Source organism: Beta vulgaris, chromosome 3 (assembly GCF_026745355.1).
Source record: "Beta vulgaris subsp. vulgaris cultivar EL10 chromosome 3, EL10.2, whole genome shotgun sequence".
NCBI lineage: Eukaryota > Viridiplantae > Streptophyta > Magnoliopsida > Caryophyllales > Amaranthaceae > Beta > Beta vulgaris.
In genome coordinates, this window is record NC_079204.1 from 1,144,973 (window position 1) to 1,166,581 (window position 21,609).

Here is a 21,609-nt window from a genome sequence, read left to right on the forward strand (position 1 = left end):
AAACATAGAACACAACTCATTATCACTTGTTAGGCATCAAAGTCATTTTCAGGTCCCTACAATAGTATTGTGCATGAAACTAGTAATTGAGCGAAGTATTCGGTCAATAAGATGTCACAATGCCACCTTACTAAATTAAGGATTGAATAATTAGGTTAGGTTTTTGGGCTTCGAATTTTTATTTGAGCGAGTCAATGGTGGATCGATAATGTCGGCCAATAAAAATTAAGGAAGAAAAGATAGAAAAAGTCGGCACATTTATGGGTGTATATGATTTTTTAACCTCGATCATGATTTCCCTAATATGAAAATATTGCAATAAGTGACCTATCGCTCAAAATGACAATAAGTTTTACTTTTTTTTTTTTTTTTACAGAAATACCACCACATACTTATTTACAAAATTGTCATCTACTTTTACTCTACTCATTTATCTCTTTTAACTATGTAGTCCATACTTTCTTTCTCTAAACTCATTTTTATTCTCCCATTTTCTTTCTCAAGCTCTCAACCACTTAAAAGAAATGAAGAATATATATATGTTTATTAAGTGACAATCATCTTTTCATAAATTATCTGTTATTAATGTCCTGAAAAAAAGGACACTATTTAGCTTGCAATTTTGTAAGGAAGAAACTAAATGGGGGTGTTGTAAAGAAAAGATCAGTGGTGAGAAAAAAGATGAGTCATGAGAGCAAAGATTAGTCATGAATTGAACGTGACCAATGAGGCATAGCTGAAAAATTATTAGTCATGGATTGAATGTGACCATCTTCCCCATATATGCAATTCAATGACCCAACATTTATTGAGGGGATCTAGTAATAAAAGTATAGTTCATCTCTTTATTTTTAAATATAACACTTTAACTTTTACAAATTTACGCATATATTTTATATCGATCAAATTTTTCTACTAATATATAAAAACAAAAGTTATTTTATAAAATATTATTGAAAGTGTCTCAGTAAATATATACATATATCAATTTTGTATAATTTTTTACCAATACATATTACGGATACTAATAGTGAAAGTTATGTGTTGGCAATCGTGAAAGTTCAATTGTTACACTTAATATAAAAACAAAGGAGATATATAATTTTGTGAACAAAAGTCTCATCTCAATTTTTATGAGAATACAATTATATTCTAATATTGTCTCAATAAAAGAAAAACTCATTACTTTTTACATGTGATATTTATGAAAATAAACAAAGATATTTATAAATGGAAAACAGGATAAGCATTACCAAAAACATTTATTTATAAATACTTCATTGTTCAAAGGATTAATAATACTTCTTACCTTACTTTTTACTAATATTCTTCAACCTCAAATTGCCAACACATATAAATTGATCATGTAAATCAACACTCACATGCAAACCCTAGACAAGTAACAACTCGTCCGAGCAATATATATAGAGCGATCATAACAATCGACATTCACAAATATTGAGATAAATCTCTCAACATACAAATATTTTTTATTATCTATATGAGCGTAAAAATATGATCAATATTCAATAAGTTCAAAGATCAAACCAAACTAAAAAGATTCACACCAACACAGGCCACATACCACATCATAGGGGTTGTTTGGTTAACATTATTTAACATAGGAAGTTATAAATCATAGGACCTGCAATTGTTTGGTGTTGTTTGGTTGACAAATTCATGGGAAGTAGAAATTTCTAGGAAGTTCCACTTCCCACAAAATGGAGGAAGTTACGTACCTAGGGATGAGAATTTCCATTTCCCTTGAATCACCAAACAACATCTAGCAATTCCTAGAAAATACAATTACATGAAAAAATAATATCGCAAAAAATTTGCACTTCCTACATTCAACCAAACGAGCACAAAATGGAGGAAGTTACTTACCTTTTCTCGATCGCTAAAATTCTCGAAAACCTCAAACGTAACGGATCTAATCCGCCACATAAACATAAAAAATACCACAAGAAAACGTCGTCGGACAACTAAAATTGTCCTTAATCCAAATGAATAGTATGATTAAACAACTAATCAATCCCTTGAACTCTCATTTCCACTCACTCATAAATACTGTGGATCACCTCACTCTTTCTCACACCATCACAAAAACCCAAACTCTCATCTCCACTCACCTGTTGACTCTTTTTCCAATTTTCTCTCTCCTCGTTTTTAACCACACAAAAATGGCCGCAGAACCACTTCGCGTCCTTGTTACCGGTGCTGCCGGTAAATCTTCTCTCTCTAAAATTATCATTTCATTGTTTCAATTTCTTCAGATCTAACTTTTTCCGATTTTGATTGAGTTTTTAATGCGATTGATCTAGGGTTTACAATCCTTCGTTTTCATCGTTTTGTTTATTTTGATTTCTTACTTTTATGTTCGATTGTTGTTCATTTTGTTAATTTGTTGATTTGCATGAGAGATCTATCTTTTTGTTTAGTGTTTCAGTTAATTTAGCTGATATCTATTTTTATGCTTGATTTTTGACAATCAGATACTTTGTTTAGCTGATATTTGCTCTAGCTGTTGATTTTAGGTTAACTTTTTGTATAGTTTCGATCAAGAATTTGCAATTAATTTAGCTGGTATCTATTTTATGCTTGATTTTAACAATGAAAATCTCGATTTAGATGATATTTGCTTTAGTTGTTGAATTTAGGGTTTTATAACTTAATAATGAATAGTTTATAAGCTGGTGATTAATTAATGAGGAAATGTTGTGGTGAAGCCCGATTTTTTCTGGACATTGTCGAGGCAGTGATGACAAAAACGTTTCTCGATGCTGAATTAGTTCTCGAGACCAATTGCAAGTATACATTTGTGTGTATACTTTCTTGATGAGAGCATTTGTGCGTGTCTGAGCCGAAAAGTCGTTTAGTTTTTTCTCTTTGATTGTTGATCCTCCTAATGCGAAACTTTTTCAAATAGTTTTTTTCCTTTTTGTGTTGTTTTCTCTTGTTTTGGGTTTCCGGGTTTCAGATATCAAGATAGTGATGCTGGGGGAACTCTTGTTTAGTTCTGTACATTTTTTTATATTGTTTGAGTGTCGTCGTGGTTTTACATGCTCATGTTATTTTTTAATTAAAAGCTGAGGTGCAATCGTGTGTACATTGTCCGACTTTGCAATGTTGATTTTGGGTACGAACATCTTGTAATACTTTTGTTATGCAAAAAGGGGTGAGTCCATGATGTAAATCTTCATAACTTGTTTGTGCTCTTGTGGAAGTTATGTGACCTGTTTATTGTTTTTGGATATGTAGGGCAAATTGGGTATGCTCTTGTTCCCATGATTGCTAGGGGAGTGATGCTGGGTGCAAACCAGCCTGTTATTCTACACATGCTCGATATTCCTCCTGCTGCTGAGGCATTAAATGGAGTGAAAATGGAGTTGGTGGATGCTGCCTTCCCACTTCTTAAAGGTTGGTATTTTTGGTTTTATGATATGGAATTGAATCTTTCTGTTAATATGTCCAGGATCTGTATCAATCTTCTGATCTAATGTTTTAACATGGTCTATGTTTTCAGGTGTTGTTGCTACAACCGATGTTGCCGAGGCCTGCAAAGGTGTAAATGTTGCTGTCATGGTTGGTGGCTTCCCAAGGAAAGAAGGCATGGAGAGGAAGGATGTGATGTCAAAGAATGTTTCAATCTACAAGTCCCAAGCATCTGCTCTTGAGCAATATGCTGCTCCCAACTGCAAAGTATGTTATCTGGCCTTTGTCTGTACATCTAGATTAACTTTTAGCACGAATCAGTGGTGCAAACAAGCATTTGCCGGTGTTAGATGGCATCTGAGAATCATGTGGCATGACTTGTATAATTTTATTTATAATGATCTGGAATGAAACATTTTGTATACCTATGTATAGTTTGAACAACTTAGGTTTAGTGCTCGTTGATCACTGTTTGAGTCCGACCTATCATTTGAACGAGTGTACAACTGATGCTCTTGTCGTCTCTGTGTTTCTCAGTGCTCTATATCCTATAATAGGTAACATGGTTTCATGTATTCGTGTCTATTCAGTTTTTGGCACAATAAAGGATCAAAATACTTTACAGAATCAGTCTCTATATGAAGTAAACTGTATCTAATGTAGAGTTAGTATGGAAAATAAGATTCTTGTTTTCAGTTTCCATCTGTGTGATCTAAACTGCGAACGTTAAATCTTTAAGAGTTTACACACCTTTTATCTGAAGTACAGTGCATTATTAGATTTGCATTAGCTAACCTCTTCTAATTGATGATATTGGTTCCTGCTGTTTTAGGTCTTGGTTGTTGCCAACCCTGCCAACACCAATGCATTGATTCTAAAGGAATTTGCTCCATCCATCCCAGAAAAGAACATTACATGTCTGACAAGACTTGATCACAACAGGGCTCTCGGTCAAATCTCAGAGAGACTGAATGCTCAAGTATCTGATGTTAAGAATGTCATCATCTGGGGAAACCACTCCTCATCCCAGTACCCTGATGTGAACCATGCAACTGTGAAAACAGGGAGTGGTGAGAAGGCTGTCCGAGAGCTTGTCGCTGATGATGCATGGTAAGCTTAATAAAATGGGTTAAATAGTAATGATATTTCTTGTTGATTGGGATTCTAAATTTAGTGTGGTGGTGTCTGTCTCTGGCAGGTTAAATGGAGAGTTCATAACAACTGTGCAACAACGCGGTGCTGCCATCATCAAAGCAAGGAAGCTTTCCAGTGCTTTGTCAGCTGCTAGTTCTGCTTGTGATCACATCCGTGATTGGGTGCTTGGAACCCCAGAGGTTAGTGTTGATCTTTCACTAACCACTTTCTCTAGTTTAGTCTATTTAGCTTAGGGATTGCGTTTAATTATTTATTTCCTACCTCGAAATGGTTTTGCTCATCTGTAATGCCTGCTTAATTACTTGTGACAGGGAACTTGGGTTTCTATGGGTGTGTACTCTGATGGCTCATACAACGTACCAGCTGGAATTATCTACTCCTTCCCCGTGACTTGTAAAGACGGAGAATGGAAAATCGTTCAAGGTAATGATTTAATTCATCCCTCCCTCCCTCTCCCCCCCCCCCCCCCCCCCCCCGAACTTTCAGTTTAAAAAAAGACCAATTATGTTGTAGCTTGTGAAGTGAGTTCTCATATTCTCTCTCCTTTTCAGGTCTTCCAATTGATGAGGTATCAAGGCAGAAAATGGATGCAACTGGAGCAGAGCTTGTTGAAGAGAAGGCTTTGGCTTACTCATGCCTGTCTTAAGAGCAGTCCCATTTTCCATTGTGTTCCACCTTGTGTGAGTACAAATAGCTAAAATTTTGCAATAAGTCCTTAATGAGACTATTGAGTTTGGCCCGTTTGTGGCGGACCATCACTCCAAGACTGATTTTGCGATGTTTACCTAAATATTATGGGGGGATTTGCATAGCAGTGAGATGATAATCAGATGGGGTGTTTGAGGCACACTTCTTTCTATTTGTATCGTTCGTTCAACAATTATGCATTTTGATCCTGAAATTGGCTTCTGAATCTTGATTCTCTCTTTGATTACGGGTATATGTTTTATTACTTGTTATTATAATTTATTTTGAATTAGCTTGCAACATTGCACAGGATAATATCACCTTCTTGTTCAGACTTGTGGTCGCTAACTAGCTATACATCATTCTCACTGTGAGATTGGTTCAATAATGATGTTTTTTTTGTTTGATGAAAACAACATTAAACTATATACTAGTGTATGGGAGGAATCCCATAATTTGCTACATGCTGAGTAGCGTTTCCACCTAAATCGGAGGAGCTACTACAATTAGAGCTACTAATTGATTTCATGTCCGATAGAGAGGAGAGTTCGCTACAGTTTCGATCCCCCTATACCACCATCTTTGCAAGAGTGGCAGCTACTGCATTTGTGGTTTGATAATCATGGGAAAAGCTTGTTCTTGTAAGCTGCCCAAGGAGTGACTTCCAATTTTCTCTCAAGAAAAGGTCTGTCTCTTGTTTTTGAGTGGTTGAGTTGATCTTTGTTATTGCTCTTTGATAGTCTTGGTACCATGAGGTTGTCCCATTTTTCTCCCGTGACCTCATGTATTGCTTGGAGCTTTGCTGTATATGAATTCCTGAGCAACAAGTGATAGTCTAGTGGTATTGGCATCACCTCCGATCCCAGAGGTTAAGGGATCGAGTCTCACCTTTTGCAAGGAGGGATTTCCAATTTCCCCCCTTCCTTGCAAGGGACTTCATCTTACCTTATAAAAAAAGGCATATGAATCCCTTGATCAATTAAGATACTTTATTATGAAGCAGCCAACTTAAATCCCTTGATCCATTAGAAGACTATTTGGTATTTTTATTTGACCCATCTCCTTAGGATATGCGCATTATTTTGAACCTTTATATCTTAAAGTATCAATAAGCAAAAATTACAAAAAGTTGAAATTTGGAAAATATGTTAGAGATGATTTTAAGAAGATCTATGACTATATATTTCCTTAAGTATAAATTACAAAAGATAGTAAAAATTACATATTTGAATAACGTCAAAAATTTAAACAAGTCATTTAAAAAAAACGGAGGAAGTATACTATAGCTGGGTCATAATGTCATTTCTATATTCCCCTTAGAAAGGAGTTAGGACCTTAAGAGGTTGAATTACATTACAAACCATTAATATCCAGGTTGCATGAATTAGGATACAAATGAATATTGACATGAAACGAGATTAAGATACATCATTTGTTTAAGATATTAGATGATACTTCCTTCATCCTCTATTAGTTTACCCGTATTCTTTTTAAGGGCGTCCCTTATTAGTTTACTCCTTTCTTTTTTTTTGCTATTTTTGAAATTGGACCACAAACTTTTCATCACACATATATTCAACTTTAATCATAAATAATATTTTCTCTCTTTGTATGCCTCACAATACTATTCCTCTTAAAACTCTGTGCAAAAGAAAGGAGTAAACTAATAGAGGACGGAGGGAGTATTACTTAAAAAGGATTTTTTTTTCTTTTTTTGAAGAGACTAAAAAAGGATCTTTATATGTGTTTCAATAGTACTCCCTCCGTTTCCTAAAGATCTTTCATCTTTCCGTTTAAGGGTGTTTCCAAAAGATCTTCCCTCTTTTGCTTTATTCCTTATTTGGCAAAACAAATTTCCCTATTTACCCTCTCATGTCACTATCATATGGTCCACCATTACATTATTAATTCAATTTTACTCCCTTTCTCTCTCATACTTTAACCCTTTTTTATTTGTTTATTTATCTTAACTCCTTTCTCTCTCCTACTTTACTCACACCATGCCCCACACGACTTGATTTTCCTTGGTATCTGTAGGAACAGTAAATGGGAAGATCTTTTGGAAACGGAGGGAGTATAAAACAAACGAATTCTCAAGTAATATAAAACAATCGAATGAAGTTAGAACAAAGTTGATATATAATGGGCTATATATATATATTTTAAATTATTTTCTTGAGAGCGGCTACGTAGATTAATTAGTAATTAAATCCTTTAATCTTCTTTTCCCTCTATTTGTTCATTTTGCCTAAAATTAGATGTGTATTCTATATTATTGCTGCATTAATTTTCTCATGCATAAATAAGTACATGCACTCAAGTGCACGTAGAACATGGTGCACCCTCTTCTAAACTACGTCGTTTTATCATTTTTAGAGTCTATAATTTTAAAAAATTGTTGTTATTTGTTTCCTTAAATTTTGCAACTAAATATTCCTTTTTCAAATTTAAATTTAAAAGGTACATGTTCTTTTACCTTAAGCGTACATGTTCTTTTACTATATGTTCTTTTATAAATACAGATTTACATGTTCTTTGATTTTAAGTCGTGGGTTCTTTTTTAAAGTAGGAAAGTTGTCGAAAAAACTCGTGTTCTTTTATATAAATGGTATGTTCTTTTTGGGTGCACAATGAGCATGGTGCACCCTGGTGCATAATCCACGCTTTGATGGAATGGATTGAGAAACCCTTACTTGCCTAAGCAAATAAGTACATGCACCCAAGTGCATGTAGGCATGGTACACCCTTTTCTAAACTCCGTCGTTTTATCATATTTAGAGTCTATAGTTTAAAAAAATTATTGTTATTTTTTTCCTTAAATTTTGCAACTAAAGATTCTTTTTTCAAATTTAAATTTAAAAGGTATATGTTCTTTTACCTTAAGTGTAGATGTTCATTTACTATATGTTCTTTTCATTATAACCTTTGTTCTTTTATAAATATAAATTTACATGTTCTTTAATTTTAAGTCGGTCTTCTTTTTTAAAGTAGAAAAATTGTTGAAAAAAGTTCATGTTCTTTTATATAAATGGTATGTTCTTTTTGGGTGCACAATGAGCATTGTGCACCCTAGTGCATAATCCACGCTTTGTCCTAGTCGGGGATTAATATATGATATTGGGCCCAAGGGTTTGATCCATACAAGTCCGCGACCAATGAAGTTCACTAAAGGTAAATTTTTATTAATGCTCATTTTGGACCTGGCCCAAAAGAAGAATGACAACTTGACAAGTTAAGGAATTCTGACCGAGACTTATCAATTATCTTCTGAATCCAAACCCTTATTAAGACTACTACTACCTCCTTTTTTTTGTTATTCTTTATTTAGAATTGGAGAACAAATTAATGTAATTTAAAAAAATAGATAAGATTTTACTATTTTAAATAAAATTAAATTAATTAAACGTAAAGATTATAGTTCTTTGAGTTACTCTATGTCAACCACTGAGAAAAAAAAAAAGATTTGAGCGAATTAGAGTATAACATGACTAATGAATAAGAAATTTACTGCAGTTTAAAACTCATACGGAATTTATAGAAAGATTCAAAATAGGAACAAAATATTGAAATTTTTCAATAAAAAATACGGAAACAATAAAAAGGAAACAGAAAGGAATATAACCCATCATCTAGTAATTTAAAATACATAATAATTAACCAGTTGAAAGATGTGACATATAAATTGTATATAATTTGTGGTACAAAAGGTGTGGATTCGTTGGAGGTAGCTATCTAGACCCGCTAAGACCGAAGCAGTCCATATCTAGACGAGAAAGTATTTGCCCATATCCGATATGGGACTACTTTTTCCATATCGGATACTTGATATGATTAAATGTAGTCCAGATATGATTTAATAGCTAGCTAATATGATATAAGATTTCAACTAACAAGCTCCAAAAAAAAAAAAAATGAAAAACTAAAAAGTTATAATTTTTTAACATTACTTTTGTCATAAAAATTACATAAATGCCATGATATTAGCCCATATCGGATATGGGCATATCATTGCTCTAGACGAGAAAGTATTTGCCCATATCCGATATGGGACTACTTTAGACTCCTAAAGACAAAAGCCCAAAAATTCCCTATTTAAAATTAAAGCCTACAAAACAGTTGGAATGTTGAAAATACTAATTAAAGCCTAAAAAACAGTTAGAAGGCTGAAAATTAACAAACCCCCCCAACCCCCCAAAAAAAAAAAAATTGTTTCACTTAGTTTGATGTCTTGCAGTAATTACATATTCTGTGGCGAATCTAGAAATTATATGCAACGGGATTGCTAATCATAAGTATTCGAAATTATAATGTTAATATATATAGGTCGGATCCTTTTTTAAGTGTCGAGTGAGGTCTTTTCTATTACTAATTAACACTTCTATCTACATCTATATATGTACTCCGTTTCACAATATAAGGCACGCACGATGTTCGAGGTCGAACTTTGACCGTTGATTACTCTCAATTTGTGTTGATAGAAAATTTTAAAAAATAATATTATTATAGTTTCAAGACGAATCCAACGATATAATTTTTATAATTTTTACTTATCGTATTTGAGAGATATTTGTAGTCAAAGCGAATTTTCGTAAAGCGTGAATGCCTTATATTTTGAAACAGAGGGAGTATAAGAATATATTAAAAGACGTTCCTAATCAAGGAACGGTGTTATGTGGCGCTCTTCCTAAGGGAGTTTTAGTTTATGTAATCCATGTACAATAAAAAAAAATAGAAATTACTTGGTACTCCATATCCCATGACCTCAAGTTCAAATACTAAAGTTTTAACCACTATACCAAGTTGTATTTAGTAATAGGGATCATTTTAAAGTATAATATATTAATAAATGAATTTTTTTTCTTACCCGGACATAATCCGAACTTAATAACTAGTTTATAAAATAAAAATTACATATTATTTTTTCCTAAGTGGGGTCAAGTAGTGACACTACTACCATCAATGTGCATCCGCCACGTACATATTATATTTTGATCATAATTTTTACTCATACAAAAACCCAATTGTAAAATGCTCGTAATATAAATTTTCAAAATATCCATTAAAAATAAAATATTAATTCCAACACTTTATTTATAGAGAGTTGCATATTACTTTATTTGGTAATGAGTTTTCTTTATCTCTTTTCTTATCGCACTGGTGTAGACAAAAGAAAAAAAAAAATAGAGCGAGAAAGATACTTCAAAAATAATTTTTATTATTCATAATAAATCCCCAAAACCTTATACCATGTCTATAATGTGAACAGTTCTATTGTTACTTTCACGACCATTGTATGGCAATTCAATTCCTACATCAACAATGACGTCTATTCTACTAATTCTTGAACACGTGAAATATTTAGGTCTTCAACATTGTTGTCCCAACTTTGTCCTAAACCCTAAATAACACACACTTCTACGTTCTAATCGATCGTAGTCGTTGACTCGTTGTAATTATACAGCTGCAAAATGATAATACATACTCATCTTAACTCTAAACAACTAAGGAGATTGCGATCAAAGGTGAAGAATACCATGTATATCAACTATTGAACTACGGGCATGTTCTCTTCGGCATATATAAAACAGCTGAATTGAACTGAACTGAATTGAATTGAACTGAATTGAACTGAAGTGAACTAAAATAAATAGTAATATGTGAGTGTAAAAGTATTGTCAAGAGTTGAAATGAACTGAACTGGTCTGAATGACAAGTCATATCAAATTATCAGTTGGTTGGAATAATATAAACAGCTCTTTAATCAATTCCCAAATAGGAAAATGACACTCAAGTGGATAGTACGTTGGATCCTTAATTTTGGAAAATGACACTCAAGTGGATGGTTGAAGCTTTAACTTTGGAAAATGACACTCAAGTGGATACTTGAATCCCTAGTTTTGGAAAACGACTATGAACATATACCTATATTTTCCTAAGTATTGTTGATATTCTTATCAAGTTTTTGTTCAACAGAACTCACTTCTTGAAATTTCCACACCCTTACAAGGTCTTAGCATCATCATTTAATGACCGTTGCATGGGCTGCTCTTGAATATTACTGGGCGTGGGACAAAAAATTTAAAAGTCGACCCCTAATGTACAAGATATTTAAGGAAATATGAATGTCTATAGGATAAACAACTAATAAAGAATCAGTCCGTTTTTTGTACAACACGCCACACGCAACTTAAACCGTGCGGCCACACATTTCCTGTAGCTCTTCCTTCCCCAAACCAATACCCGACGACAGCAACAACACTCTTCACGCCACCTTTCCTAAACCTCACAGCTCTTCATCAAATTATCATCACCGACTCATCGTCCTCAACATACAAAAATCAACCATACCTAAAAAAAAAAATCAATCATCACCGACTCATCTAATTACCACCTAATTTCTCACTATTCTTCTTTCTTTCACTGTACATTGACCCAACATTTTTCTTTTTTTTTTTTACAAAAAAATGGTTTTTTTTTCACAAATTACTTGAAATATGCAGTGGATAAGAAATGAATTTATGCAAAATAATGGAGAATCATCTGCTTCAACACTGAGCACCATTCTTGGTAAAATTTCTCCCATTTCAATTCCTGGGACCTACTTTCTCTCTCCTCTTCATCTTCCACCTCCATTACCACCACCTCCATACCGATTGCACGAAGGTGGTCGGCGGTGGTGTTGGACAGAGTGGTGGTGTTGAAGGCGTGGAATGGTGGCGTTGGATAGGGTGCTGTTAGTAAAGTGATGACAAGTTGGACGAACGGTGGAAGGTGGTAGTTGTGGTGGAGGAAGGAAGAGAGAGAAGGGCAAAGGATTTAGAGAGATTGGAGATTTAAAGGAGTGAGAGGAAGTGTTTTAAAGCTAAGAAGTGTGATATTGAACAAGTTATACTCTTTATAAAACATATCAGATTAACAGAACAAGTTATACTCATAAAATGTATAAAAAATTATGATAAAGCATTAGAAGTAAGTAAAAGTATTAGATATGTTACTTTAATAAATTGCATATAAAAGACATGAAACCTTAAATGATGTAAAAAAGAAATTTTAAATTATGCATCAAACCTTAAATTTATGCAATTAATTAAATTCAATAACGATTCTCGGACGCATAGCGTGCATATAAGGCTAGTAATGACAAAAAACAACTCTTAGTTTCAGTAAAAGTAACTTCTTATAATTATAAAAAGTAACCCCTATTCACTGTAGAAGTAACCCTTTATAATCACAAAAGTAACATCTTATCATTACTAAAAGTAACCTCTATTTACTGTAGAAGTAACCCCTTATGATTTAAAAGTAACCCCTAATTTCAATAAAAGTAACCCCTTATAATTACAAAAGTAACACATACTTTTAGTAGAAGTAACTCCTTAACATTACAAAAAGTAACCCCTACTTATAGTAAAAGTAATCCCTTTATAGTTACAAAAAGTAACTTATACTTTCACTAAAAGTAACCCCTAATTATCGTAAAAGTAACCCCTATTATAGTAAAAGTAACCCCCTTATAGTTACAAAAAGTAACCTATACTTTCAGTAAAAGTAACCCCTTAGCATTATATAAAGTAACTCATAGTTATAGTAAAAGTAACCCCTAGTTATAGCAAAAGTAACCTATACTTTCAGTAAAAGTAACCCCTATTTATAAAAAAAAGTAACCCCATTATAGTTATAAAAAGTAATCTATATTTTCAGTAAAAGTAACCCCTTAGCATTATAAAAAGTAATCCCTAGTGTCAGTAAAATAATCCCTTAGCATTCAATAAAGTAATCTCTAATTCACTAAAAGTAACATTTTAGCATTGAAAAGCAACGCGTTTTACCTTTTATGAATAAATGAGATCATTTTAAATATATAATGAGGATACTTTTTATGAACTAATTAATGGGTTACTTGTACCTTTCTTATGATTACTTTCTATAAACATTTCAAGCTATTATATAATAATTAGAGTTACTTTTGCGAACATACTACGTTACTCAAACAAATAAATAAGGTTACTCAAACATGTAATTAGGGTTACTTTTATTAACTAATGAGGTTACTTTTATAATATAATGGGTCATTTGAAAATATATATGAGGGTTACTTGTAGATTATATGGGTAACTCGTATGATAAAATAAGGGTACAAATAATAATAGTTACTTATTATGAAGTAATGGGTTCCTCGTATCATAAAATAAGGTTACAAATAACAAGGGTTACACGTACATTAAGATATGGTTATCCGAAAATGGATTCACGCTTGAGCTTTTTTTAAAGGGGACACGAGCGTCCTTATAAGGCATAACTTAGACTTATTATTAGCTGGCCACGTCCTCATTTATCAATGTGTTAATGGTAAAATTCTAGAGGAAATAAAAGGAGAGAGAAAATAGGAAAAAAATAGGGGAAATAAGAGGAGAGAGAAAATGAGGCAAAAAAATAGGAAAAATGAGAGACATTAGAGAGAAAAAAAATAAAAAAAGAGTTTAAAAAAATGAGAGAAAAGAGAAAATAGGAAAAAAAAATAGGGGAAATAAGAGGAGAGAGAAAATGAGGCAAAAAAATAGAAAAAAATGAGAGAGACATCAAAGAGAAAAAAAAAAGAAAAAAAAAAGAGTAAAAAAAAAAAGAATAAGAGAAAGAGGGTAGGCGTGAGACTTAGTGAGAGAAAGGGGGTTGAGAGGAAAGGGGAGGGGTGGCCACACCATTAATTGAAGGTGTGGCATGCCTCATATAAAAGTTTGTGATAAAGAATTGACTAATTCATGTTTACCAGTCGGCGTCTCGTCTTCAACGAGTTTTTTTTTTCCATTTCATATGATTAATATTTACTATTTTCTAATAACAAGACAAACTAGTAAAATGAAGAATAAAATCAGAATTTTGAAATATGAAATTAAATTAAAAGATTATGGTTTAAATTAGAGCATGTAATATCATAAAGTAATCATATAGCTAGGTTAAATTCGGTGAACATAGAAAATTAAGAACAAGGTTATGTACAATTTTTTTAACACATGCACATAATTTACAATTTGGAGGTATATAAAATATAAAAGCATACTCTTTTTAACTAAAAATAATGAAATAATACGTATAATACCATTTAAAAGGTGGTAGACAGTAATTGAAACTTATAGATTGAATAATGTAAATCTCACGAAAATTGGCAATGCAAGAGAAAGGATAAGATTACCCTAAAAAATATACTCCCGTTTCAAATATAAGGCATTTACGCTTTTATCTTTGACCAAAATATCTCTCATAATATGATTAATGAAAATTATAACGTTGGAATTGTCATGAAAAATTCTATAATATCATTAATTTTTTAAAACATTTATCCACGTAAATTGAGAGTAATTAGCGGTCAAAGTTCGACCTCGAATATCATACATGTCTTATATCTTGAGATGAAGGAAATATAAAAAAGCGAGTTAAAGTGATTGTAAAAAGAAATTCAAATAAATAGAAAATCAAAGTAGTAAGGATTAATAATGATTTAAGAATAGGAAAGGACAATAATACTGATTTTAGAAGGGAAAACAAAAATGCAGGCAGTGGGATTAGAACACACAATCATAGTCCATAAAGATTCTTCACATTCACACAACGCTATCTATATTATCTATACATCTATATTAAAAGGCGTGCGTAACAACGTCGATGTGCCACGTGGCACCCTCCTCCTGCCACCAGAATTTTGCCACGTGTCAGTTAACCAACAAAGTCAAGTGGTCATTATTTTAAAAATAAATATGTTGAAGCTTGGGCTCAAACCCCTGACCTTATGTAAGGATTTTTAAAGAATCACCATCTCATCTGACTTCTCTTAGTGATTTATGTTTCCACAAAATTACAAATATGTGTTGTAATTATTTAATGTTATTAAACATATCCCTTGCATCCTTAAAAATAAATAAATTTGCATGTTCATTAAAATTAATTATGTATGCATGATACCATTTAAAGAGCAGTGTTGACCACCACAGTATTACCCCTAGAGAATATTTTAGTTAGTATAGGGTTTGATCCCGAGACCTCAAGTACATATAATAAAGTCTTAACCACTAGGCTAAGTTGTATTTATTATTATTATCATAAAGTATTATATTAATAAATGATTTTTTTTTCTTACCCGGGGCATAGCCCGGGCCTAATAACTAGTTAATATATGAAAAGGCGTGCGTAAATCAGGAATGGTGTCACGTGGCGCTCTCCCTAAAGAGTTTCAGTTCATGTAATCCATGTACAATGAAAAAAATTAGAAACTGCATAGTAAAGGTTTTGATCCCGTGACCTCAAGTTCATGTACTAAAGTTTTAACCACTAGACCAAGTTGTATTTAATAATATCATATCAAAGTATAATATTAATAAATAAAAATTTTCTTACCCGGGACATCGCCCGGGCCTAATAACTAGTTTATCTTTGGTAAAGCGGACACAAACAAATTTTTATGATTTCATTTTCATTTCTTAACCAATTGGTATCCTCGATGGGCCCTATACTGGATTCCCAACATCAAATAAAATGGCTTTTTTGTTGGGACAATCAATCTTATTGAGCTTTATGCTCCAAACCCTCTTCGTCTTGCATCATTAAAATATCATTACTTCCTTCTTTGGAACTCATAATGAGTCTTAGCTCTAGCATGACATATGGTCATCTGGCCTGCATACACATGCTAATGCTGGAGGAGCTGAAAGTCTGAGTAACTACATAGTAAACAAGCTTATGGGTTTTTATGCTTAGTAATAAGTGCATATTCTAACATCATTTAATTGCATATTAGAATAGTATTAGAGCATTTACATTGTATTTTTGCATATTTAGTTCCTTTTTATAACCTAAAGTGCTTTTACGGGTTGTTTGGTCTTTTGATGTAATATCAGGTACTTTGGACTCATGTTTAAGAATATGATAATTAAGTCACTTGGATCACCTTTGAAACAATATATCATGTGACCAAAATGGATTGGAATTGAAGAAGATACAAACGGCTTTGTGTACTTGTGCAAAATATGACACATTTTCACCATTTCGATCATAACTTTTGACACAAAAAATATAATGAGATGATTTCAACTGGGTTGGAAACTAGACTTGAAGATCTTTTCAACGATATATTATATGCGCTAAACAAAGATTTGGATCGAAAGTTATAATTGCTCGAAGTTGAGTAGGGGAATCTGACGATACAAAACAACACGTCCATGTCAGTTTTGACACGCCCGTGTTGCCTTGATTTCTTTGAGGTGGTAGCTTATTTCCATACACTAGTTTTCATGGTTATAGATCAACATGTACGTGTTGGTCTACTCCTTGAAGCGTTTTGTTATGTCGATTTTATTATGTTAGGAAGTTATAAATACTCTTTTATTGGTTTAATGAGGAAAATAGTTCTATTTTATACACTTAGGGTTTCTAGAGAGAAGTTATTGAGAGAAACTTGTAGATCTTTATTTTTCTTCAAGACTCTACCTTTCTTCCTTCAATTCAAGTATTTATTTTCTCATTCTTTTCCTTTGTTTATTATTATATTTCAATTATTCTTCTCTAGTTCCTTTATTTATTTCAATAATTATGCTTGAGTAGTTCCTTTATCTATTGTTAAGGTGAATCCTGGCATGAATTAATTAATGATAATTTCTTTAAATTCCCAAATTAATTGTTAATTATTCTTGCTCAATTGATTGTGTATATTTCAATATTAGATTAGGGATAATTAGTATTGTTATTATTCCATTGTCTTGATCACAATGGGAGTTGAGTTTTGATGGATTTTGGTATTTTAATTAAGGACATGAAATTATTCTCCACGGGAGTAGGTAGAATGGATTGTTACGAAGTTCGAGTGCCGCGTTTAATGTCTTTAATTTGCATGATTTCACAGGCTTGAGTGTATATATATTAGAGAAGTCATAGATACTAGGGAGAGGTTTATGGTATTTTATAGGATGTACTTTTCCTTGTGAACATTTAATTGACTAGTTTGGTGTAGAAATTATTATTGTACTAATTCATGCTAGTGGGGATACTTAACTATAGAGTCTTTTATTTATATATTGATTAGTATAGTTGATTCGACCATCATTGATATTAACCTCCTTAAATCTTACTATTATATTACGACTAATAATAGAACAACTTTCTCTATGTGGAATTGATCCTGACAACCTAACTTACCCTACTACATAGTTAGGAGCGAGGTTAGTTAGATTATTAATTTTTGTTAGGTGCGCGACACACCTATCACTTAACTCTATCATTATATATGTTAGTCGATCATCTCTCCCCTCCGCGGCTCCACCTTTTCTATATGCGACAAACTCACACATGGATTTTCTCCTAACATATGCATAAACATAGCCCTGGTTGAACTAAGTGTTGCGTGAAGTTTGACGAAAGTGCCATACATGTCAATCACTTTGATCCTCTTCTCACTCCACTCACTCTTCTCTGCTAATTATTGCTCTCGACCCTCGTCATTCTCCCTAGTCCCTACCGACTATTAATACAACTTGCTTGCGAAACGTTGTTTACAGAAAGACCCCAGGAAAATATCATGCCTAAACTTGAGAGGCTAATTAAGACCATATATGCGTGCGAAAATCACACCTGAAACATGTACTTATTTGCGCAACTTTCATACCTTTGTATTGGATAATATTATATGTAAAAGGATAATATTATATTGTAAAGAGTAGAATGGTACTTTACTAGTCATAAGTCTGTATTGTAAACCTATATATATATATTGAATGTCAGGTTAACCTACAACAGGTTAACACAATTATTTCCCACAATTGTACACCTTGAACAAACACGTCGTATGATCACTAAAACATTGGGTGAGTAATTGAGGAATTATTACTCACCTTATAATACTTGTCATCCTATAACCAAAACGCTTTAAGATTTTAGAAAAAAATTAGTGCTTAAGAATTCCAATTCTTGGTTCTTTGAATATGTTTGCATAAATTGGACTGCATAACATTACTAAACTAAAGAATTACGTCACTAAGTTTTGATTATAAGCAACTTCATATTTCATAATAATCAAAGTCAATAGTTGAGGCATAAATCCATGAAGCGAAATAATTAAAGCTCTTCATCGAATTAACGAGATATTTGTACAGAATAAATTCCTGAATCAGTCTAAATTGTCGACTTACTTTATAGTATTAGTTTCAGGACTTTACATACTATCATAAGCAAATACATATATATACATATTAAATCAATTCCATATTAGAAGACTTCTTTGTGTGATAGGTGAAAAAAAATATAACTCCACCCAAAGAATTTTTAAAATATAATTGGCTTGAAATTTTATATGCATAGTACGATTTTAAGTGAGAAGTGCTCCAACTCTAGGTAACTCTAATTCATTTATTTCTCACTTTCAGACCTCTTTTCAGTGGATCTTGATGGTTTATATGAATCATACTTCCTCCATTTCTAAATATATTCAACATTTTATGCATGCATGTTATTTGATGTTTTACATTATTCCTTAATATTTTAAATTATGTATACGCAAAAATTATAAAAGTTGATATTATGAAATTATGCATTAAAACGAATCAAATAATTAAGACCACACTTTACTACATTTTTTCTTATACATTTGAGAGAGAATATGGAATAAGTTTGGTAGATGAATAGGGCTCGGCCGCTCGGGTTACTATTTAATGTATTTAGAAACAATGGAAGTATAATGTGAATGTCATATGAGATGATTAGAATCCTGAACGGGTAAACTGAGATTTAAAAAAGTACTTCATCCACATTTTTATAGTAGCACCATTTCACTTTTGGACACTTTTTTATCAACCAGTTGATTATATTCTCTCACCTTCATTATATAAGAAAAAACATAGTTAATTAAGTGGGATTTTGTTAGGCTCATATCAATGTAAGCTTTACAAATATCAACTTTTTATAAATTTTACTTACTTATTAGAGATATTAATGTTCAAAAAAGCGTGTCAAAGTACGTAAAATAATAAGGGTTATGCTATATCCAACCCTTGCTTAGCGTTGCATGTAAGACATAAATATACTACTTAAAATGGAAATAAGTTGTGAATTTATGGAAATTTTTTGCATCAATCGATCGATGTAATAAATGATTAATTAATGCAACTTATTTTCATTTTTAGCTTCTTATATACAGCCCTTATGACTGCATATAACTTTTCCTAAATAATAATAATGGGTGTAACTAAAAGAATATAGAGAGTAGAAGCTAATTTTGGGATCCCTATGTCCTAAGCTTTAATCCAATCCCCCAATCTCATCATTACAAAAACAAATAATACAAATATAGAACTATAGAATTAAGTATAAAGCAACACAACTTTTCTTCAATTAAATATTGATTATATTATGCAAAATTAGACTATTAAATTGGATCAACAAATTTTTTTAATCCTCGCCAAGCTTTACTATCTAGCTAGGGTCAAAAAAAACATACAGCCTTACTTTGAAAAGCTCCACGTTTTTGACTAAATTAAAGTCCTTTAGGAATATTAAAGAAACACTATACAAATAATCCCCGATTATTTAGTAGCAAAATTACATGTCCTTTTTCCCGCCGCCCACAAATGCATGTGAATATATATGTGATTAATCAATAATGATGAAGAAGAATTATACACGATATAAAACAAACTCTTCAAAATTCGGGTAATTCTGGTGCCCCACCAGCTTGTACAAAAACATCTAACCAAAAATCCATGTTACTATCATCAAGGCCATTATTTGTACTGTACCTTACTTGTGAATTTTCTTTTACTAAAAATGAATCAAATTGTATTTGATCATTATCTTCCTCTATAACGTTTGAAAAGTCTGAATTTATGTTGTAATCACCATCCCATGATGAATTATCGTGTGACTCCCAAAATGTCTCGTCAATGATGGGTAAATATTCCAAATCCGACTGCTGAATAGAATTATCATACGTATGTACGTTTATAATACTAGTGTCGTTGTCGAATTTGACACTGGAAACCTCAGAACCGGAAGAAAAATCGTTACAACTCGTTGTAGAAGATTGTTGAGGTGAAGAATCAACTTGATCATTAGTCCCACTAAAAGAGTCAGTTGTGGTGGTAGTGGTAGTAGTTACATTATTTATTTCACGACTTTTCCTACCAATTTTGCCTTGTGATTTTGTGGTTTGATATTGGTTAAGCCTCTTCTTTAAGTGTGTGTGCCACACATTTTTTATCTCGTTATCTGTTCTTCCTGGAAGCCTTGCAGCAATGGCAGACCACCTATAAAGTAGGAAACAATTGATTAATATAAGATAATGTTATATCTTCAAATCCAAGTTACATTTTGGTGACAATTAATATATGAATAAAGAGAGAATTAAAGGTGCATTAAAGTAAAGGAAAGGTTATGCTCACCTATTTCCCATCATTTCATGAAGTTGAATAATAGTATCCTCTTCTTCTTTTGAGAAGTTTCCCCTCTTAATATCTGGCCTTAGATAATTTATCCATCTTAATCTACAACTTTTCCCACATCTTAATAATCCTGCATAATGAAAAAATCATCAAAATTAACAAAACTACATATCAAAAGTGATTGAGCTAGGGTTATTAAAAAAAAAGTGGCTAAAATCGGAAATTTTCCTATTTTAAAATAATTCTCCGAAAACTTTAGCTGTTTTCGTGCTACATAAATATGAACAAAATAAGAGAGTTTGAGATGTAAATTTACCTGATTGTTTGGGGAGCGCGCGCCAATTACTATGACCATGTTGTTGAATAAAAGAGATCAAAATTTGATCTTCTTCAGGAGTCCAAGGCCCCTTCTTTAGTCCAACCTTGTCACAACATGGAGCTCTTCCCATCTTTTTTAGGTGATCTTACACTTACAGTATATATTGTATGTAGTACGTAGATACTTTAGCTAGCTTTTTTTGTGCAAATAATTGATGATTTTAATGTGATCTGTTGGATTTTGTTGATAAAAGTCTCTCTTCCTCTTTGTAAAAATAAGGCAAAGTGCGGAGAAAACTTGGTGCAAGCACACGGTGTAGAATGAGGTATATATATAGACGAGAAATGGGTGGATATTGCTACAAGATAAAGTAATTTTGTTTAGGTTGAATGGTCCAAGCGTTTTTGTAAAAAGTTGTAATAATTAATAATAACTATTATTTCATACATTCAAAGGAGATTTTTGCAACTTCTTGGAAGTTCTCTCTCCCTCTTTCTCTTTCCTAGCTCCTTGCACGACTGTAAGTACCTTTTTTTAGTTGGCAGCTTGTGTTAGACTAGCTAGTTAATAGTCTATGTCGACGTTTCCATTTACACA

The 21,609-nt window shown here is 32.3% G+C and overlaps 2 protein-coding genes and 1 non-coding gene across 3 annotated transcripts; 2 read left to right on the forward strand and 1 right to left on the reverse strand.

Annotated features, from left to right (window-relative positions):
* Positions 1 to 2,183: 2,183 nt before the first annotated feature.
* On the forward strand, positions 2,184 to 5,236 carry LOC104887939 (malate dehydrogenase, cytoplasmic). The gene is given in 9 exon segments (NM_001303077.1): positions 2,184 to 2,226; positions 3,262 to 3,420; positions 3,527 to 3,702; positions 4,268 to 4,479; positions 4,482 to 4,488; positions 4,490 to 4,545; positions 4,634 to 4,769; positions 4,902 to 5,013; positions 5,142 to 5,236. Coding segments are annotated over 9 exon segments (996 nt in total).
* On the forward strand, positions 2,754 to 2,867 carry LOC125496206 (small nucleolar RNA snoR126). Its single transcript, XR_007272903.1, has one exon. It is a non-coding gene; the product is annotated as a small nucleolar RNA snoR126 (small nucleolar RNA).
* A 14,401-nt stretch (positions 5,237 to 19,637) lies between the features above and the next one.
* Positions 19,638 to 21,323, reverse strand: LOC104887940 (transcription factor MYB4). Its single transcript, XM_010672728.4, has 3 exons — positions 21,010 to 21,323; positions 20,694 to 20,823; positions 19,638 to 20,558 (listed from the first exon to the last, which is right to left on the reverse strand). The coding sequence occupies exons 1-3, from the start codon at positions 21,140 to 21,142 to the stop codon at positions 19,955 to 19,957; spliced, it is 867 nt and encodes a 288-aa protein (XP_010671030.1). The 5' UTR covers positions 21,143 to 21,323; the 3' UTR covers positions 19,638 to 19,954.
* Between the last annotated feature and the right edge of the window lie 286 nt (positions 21,324 to 21,609).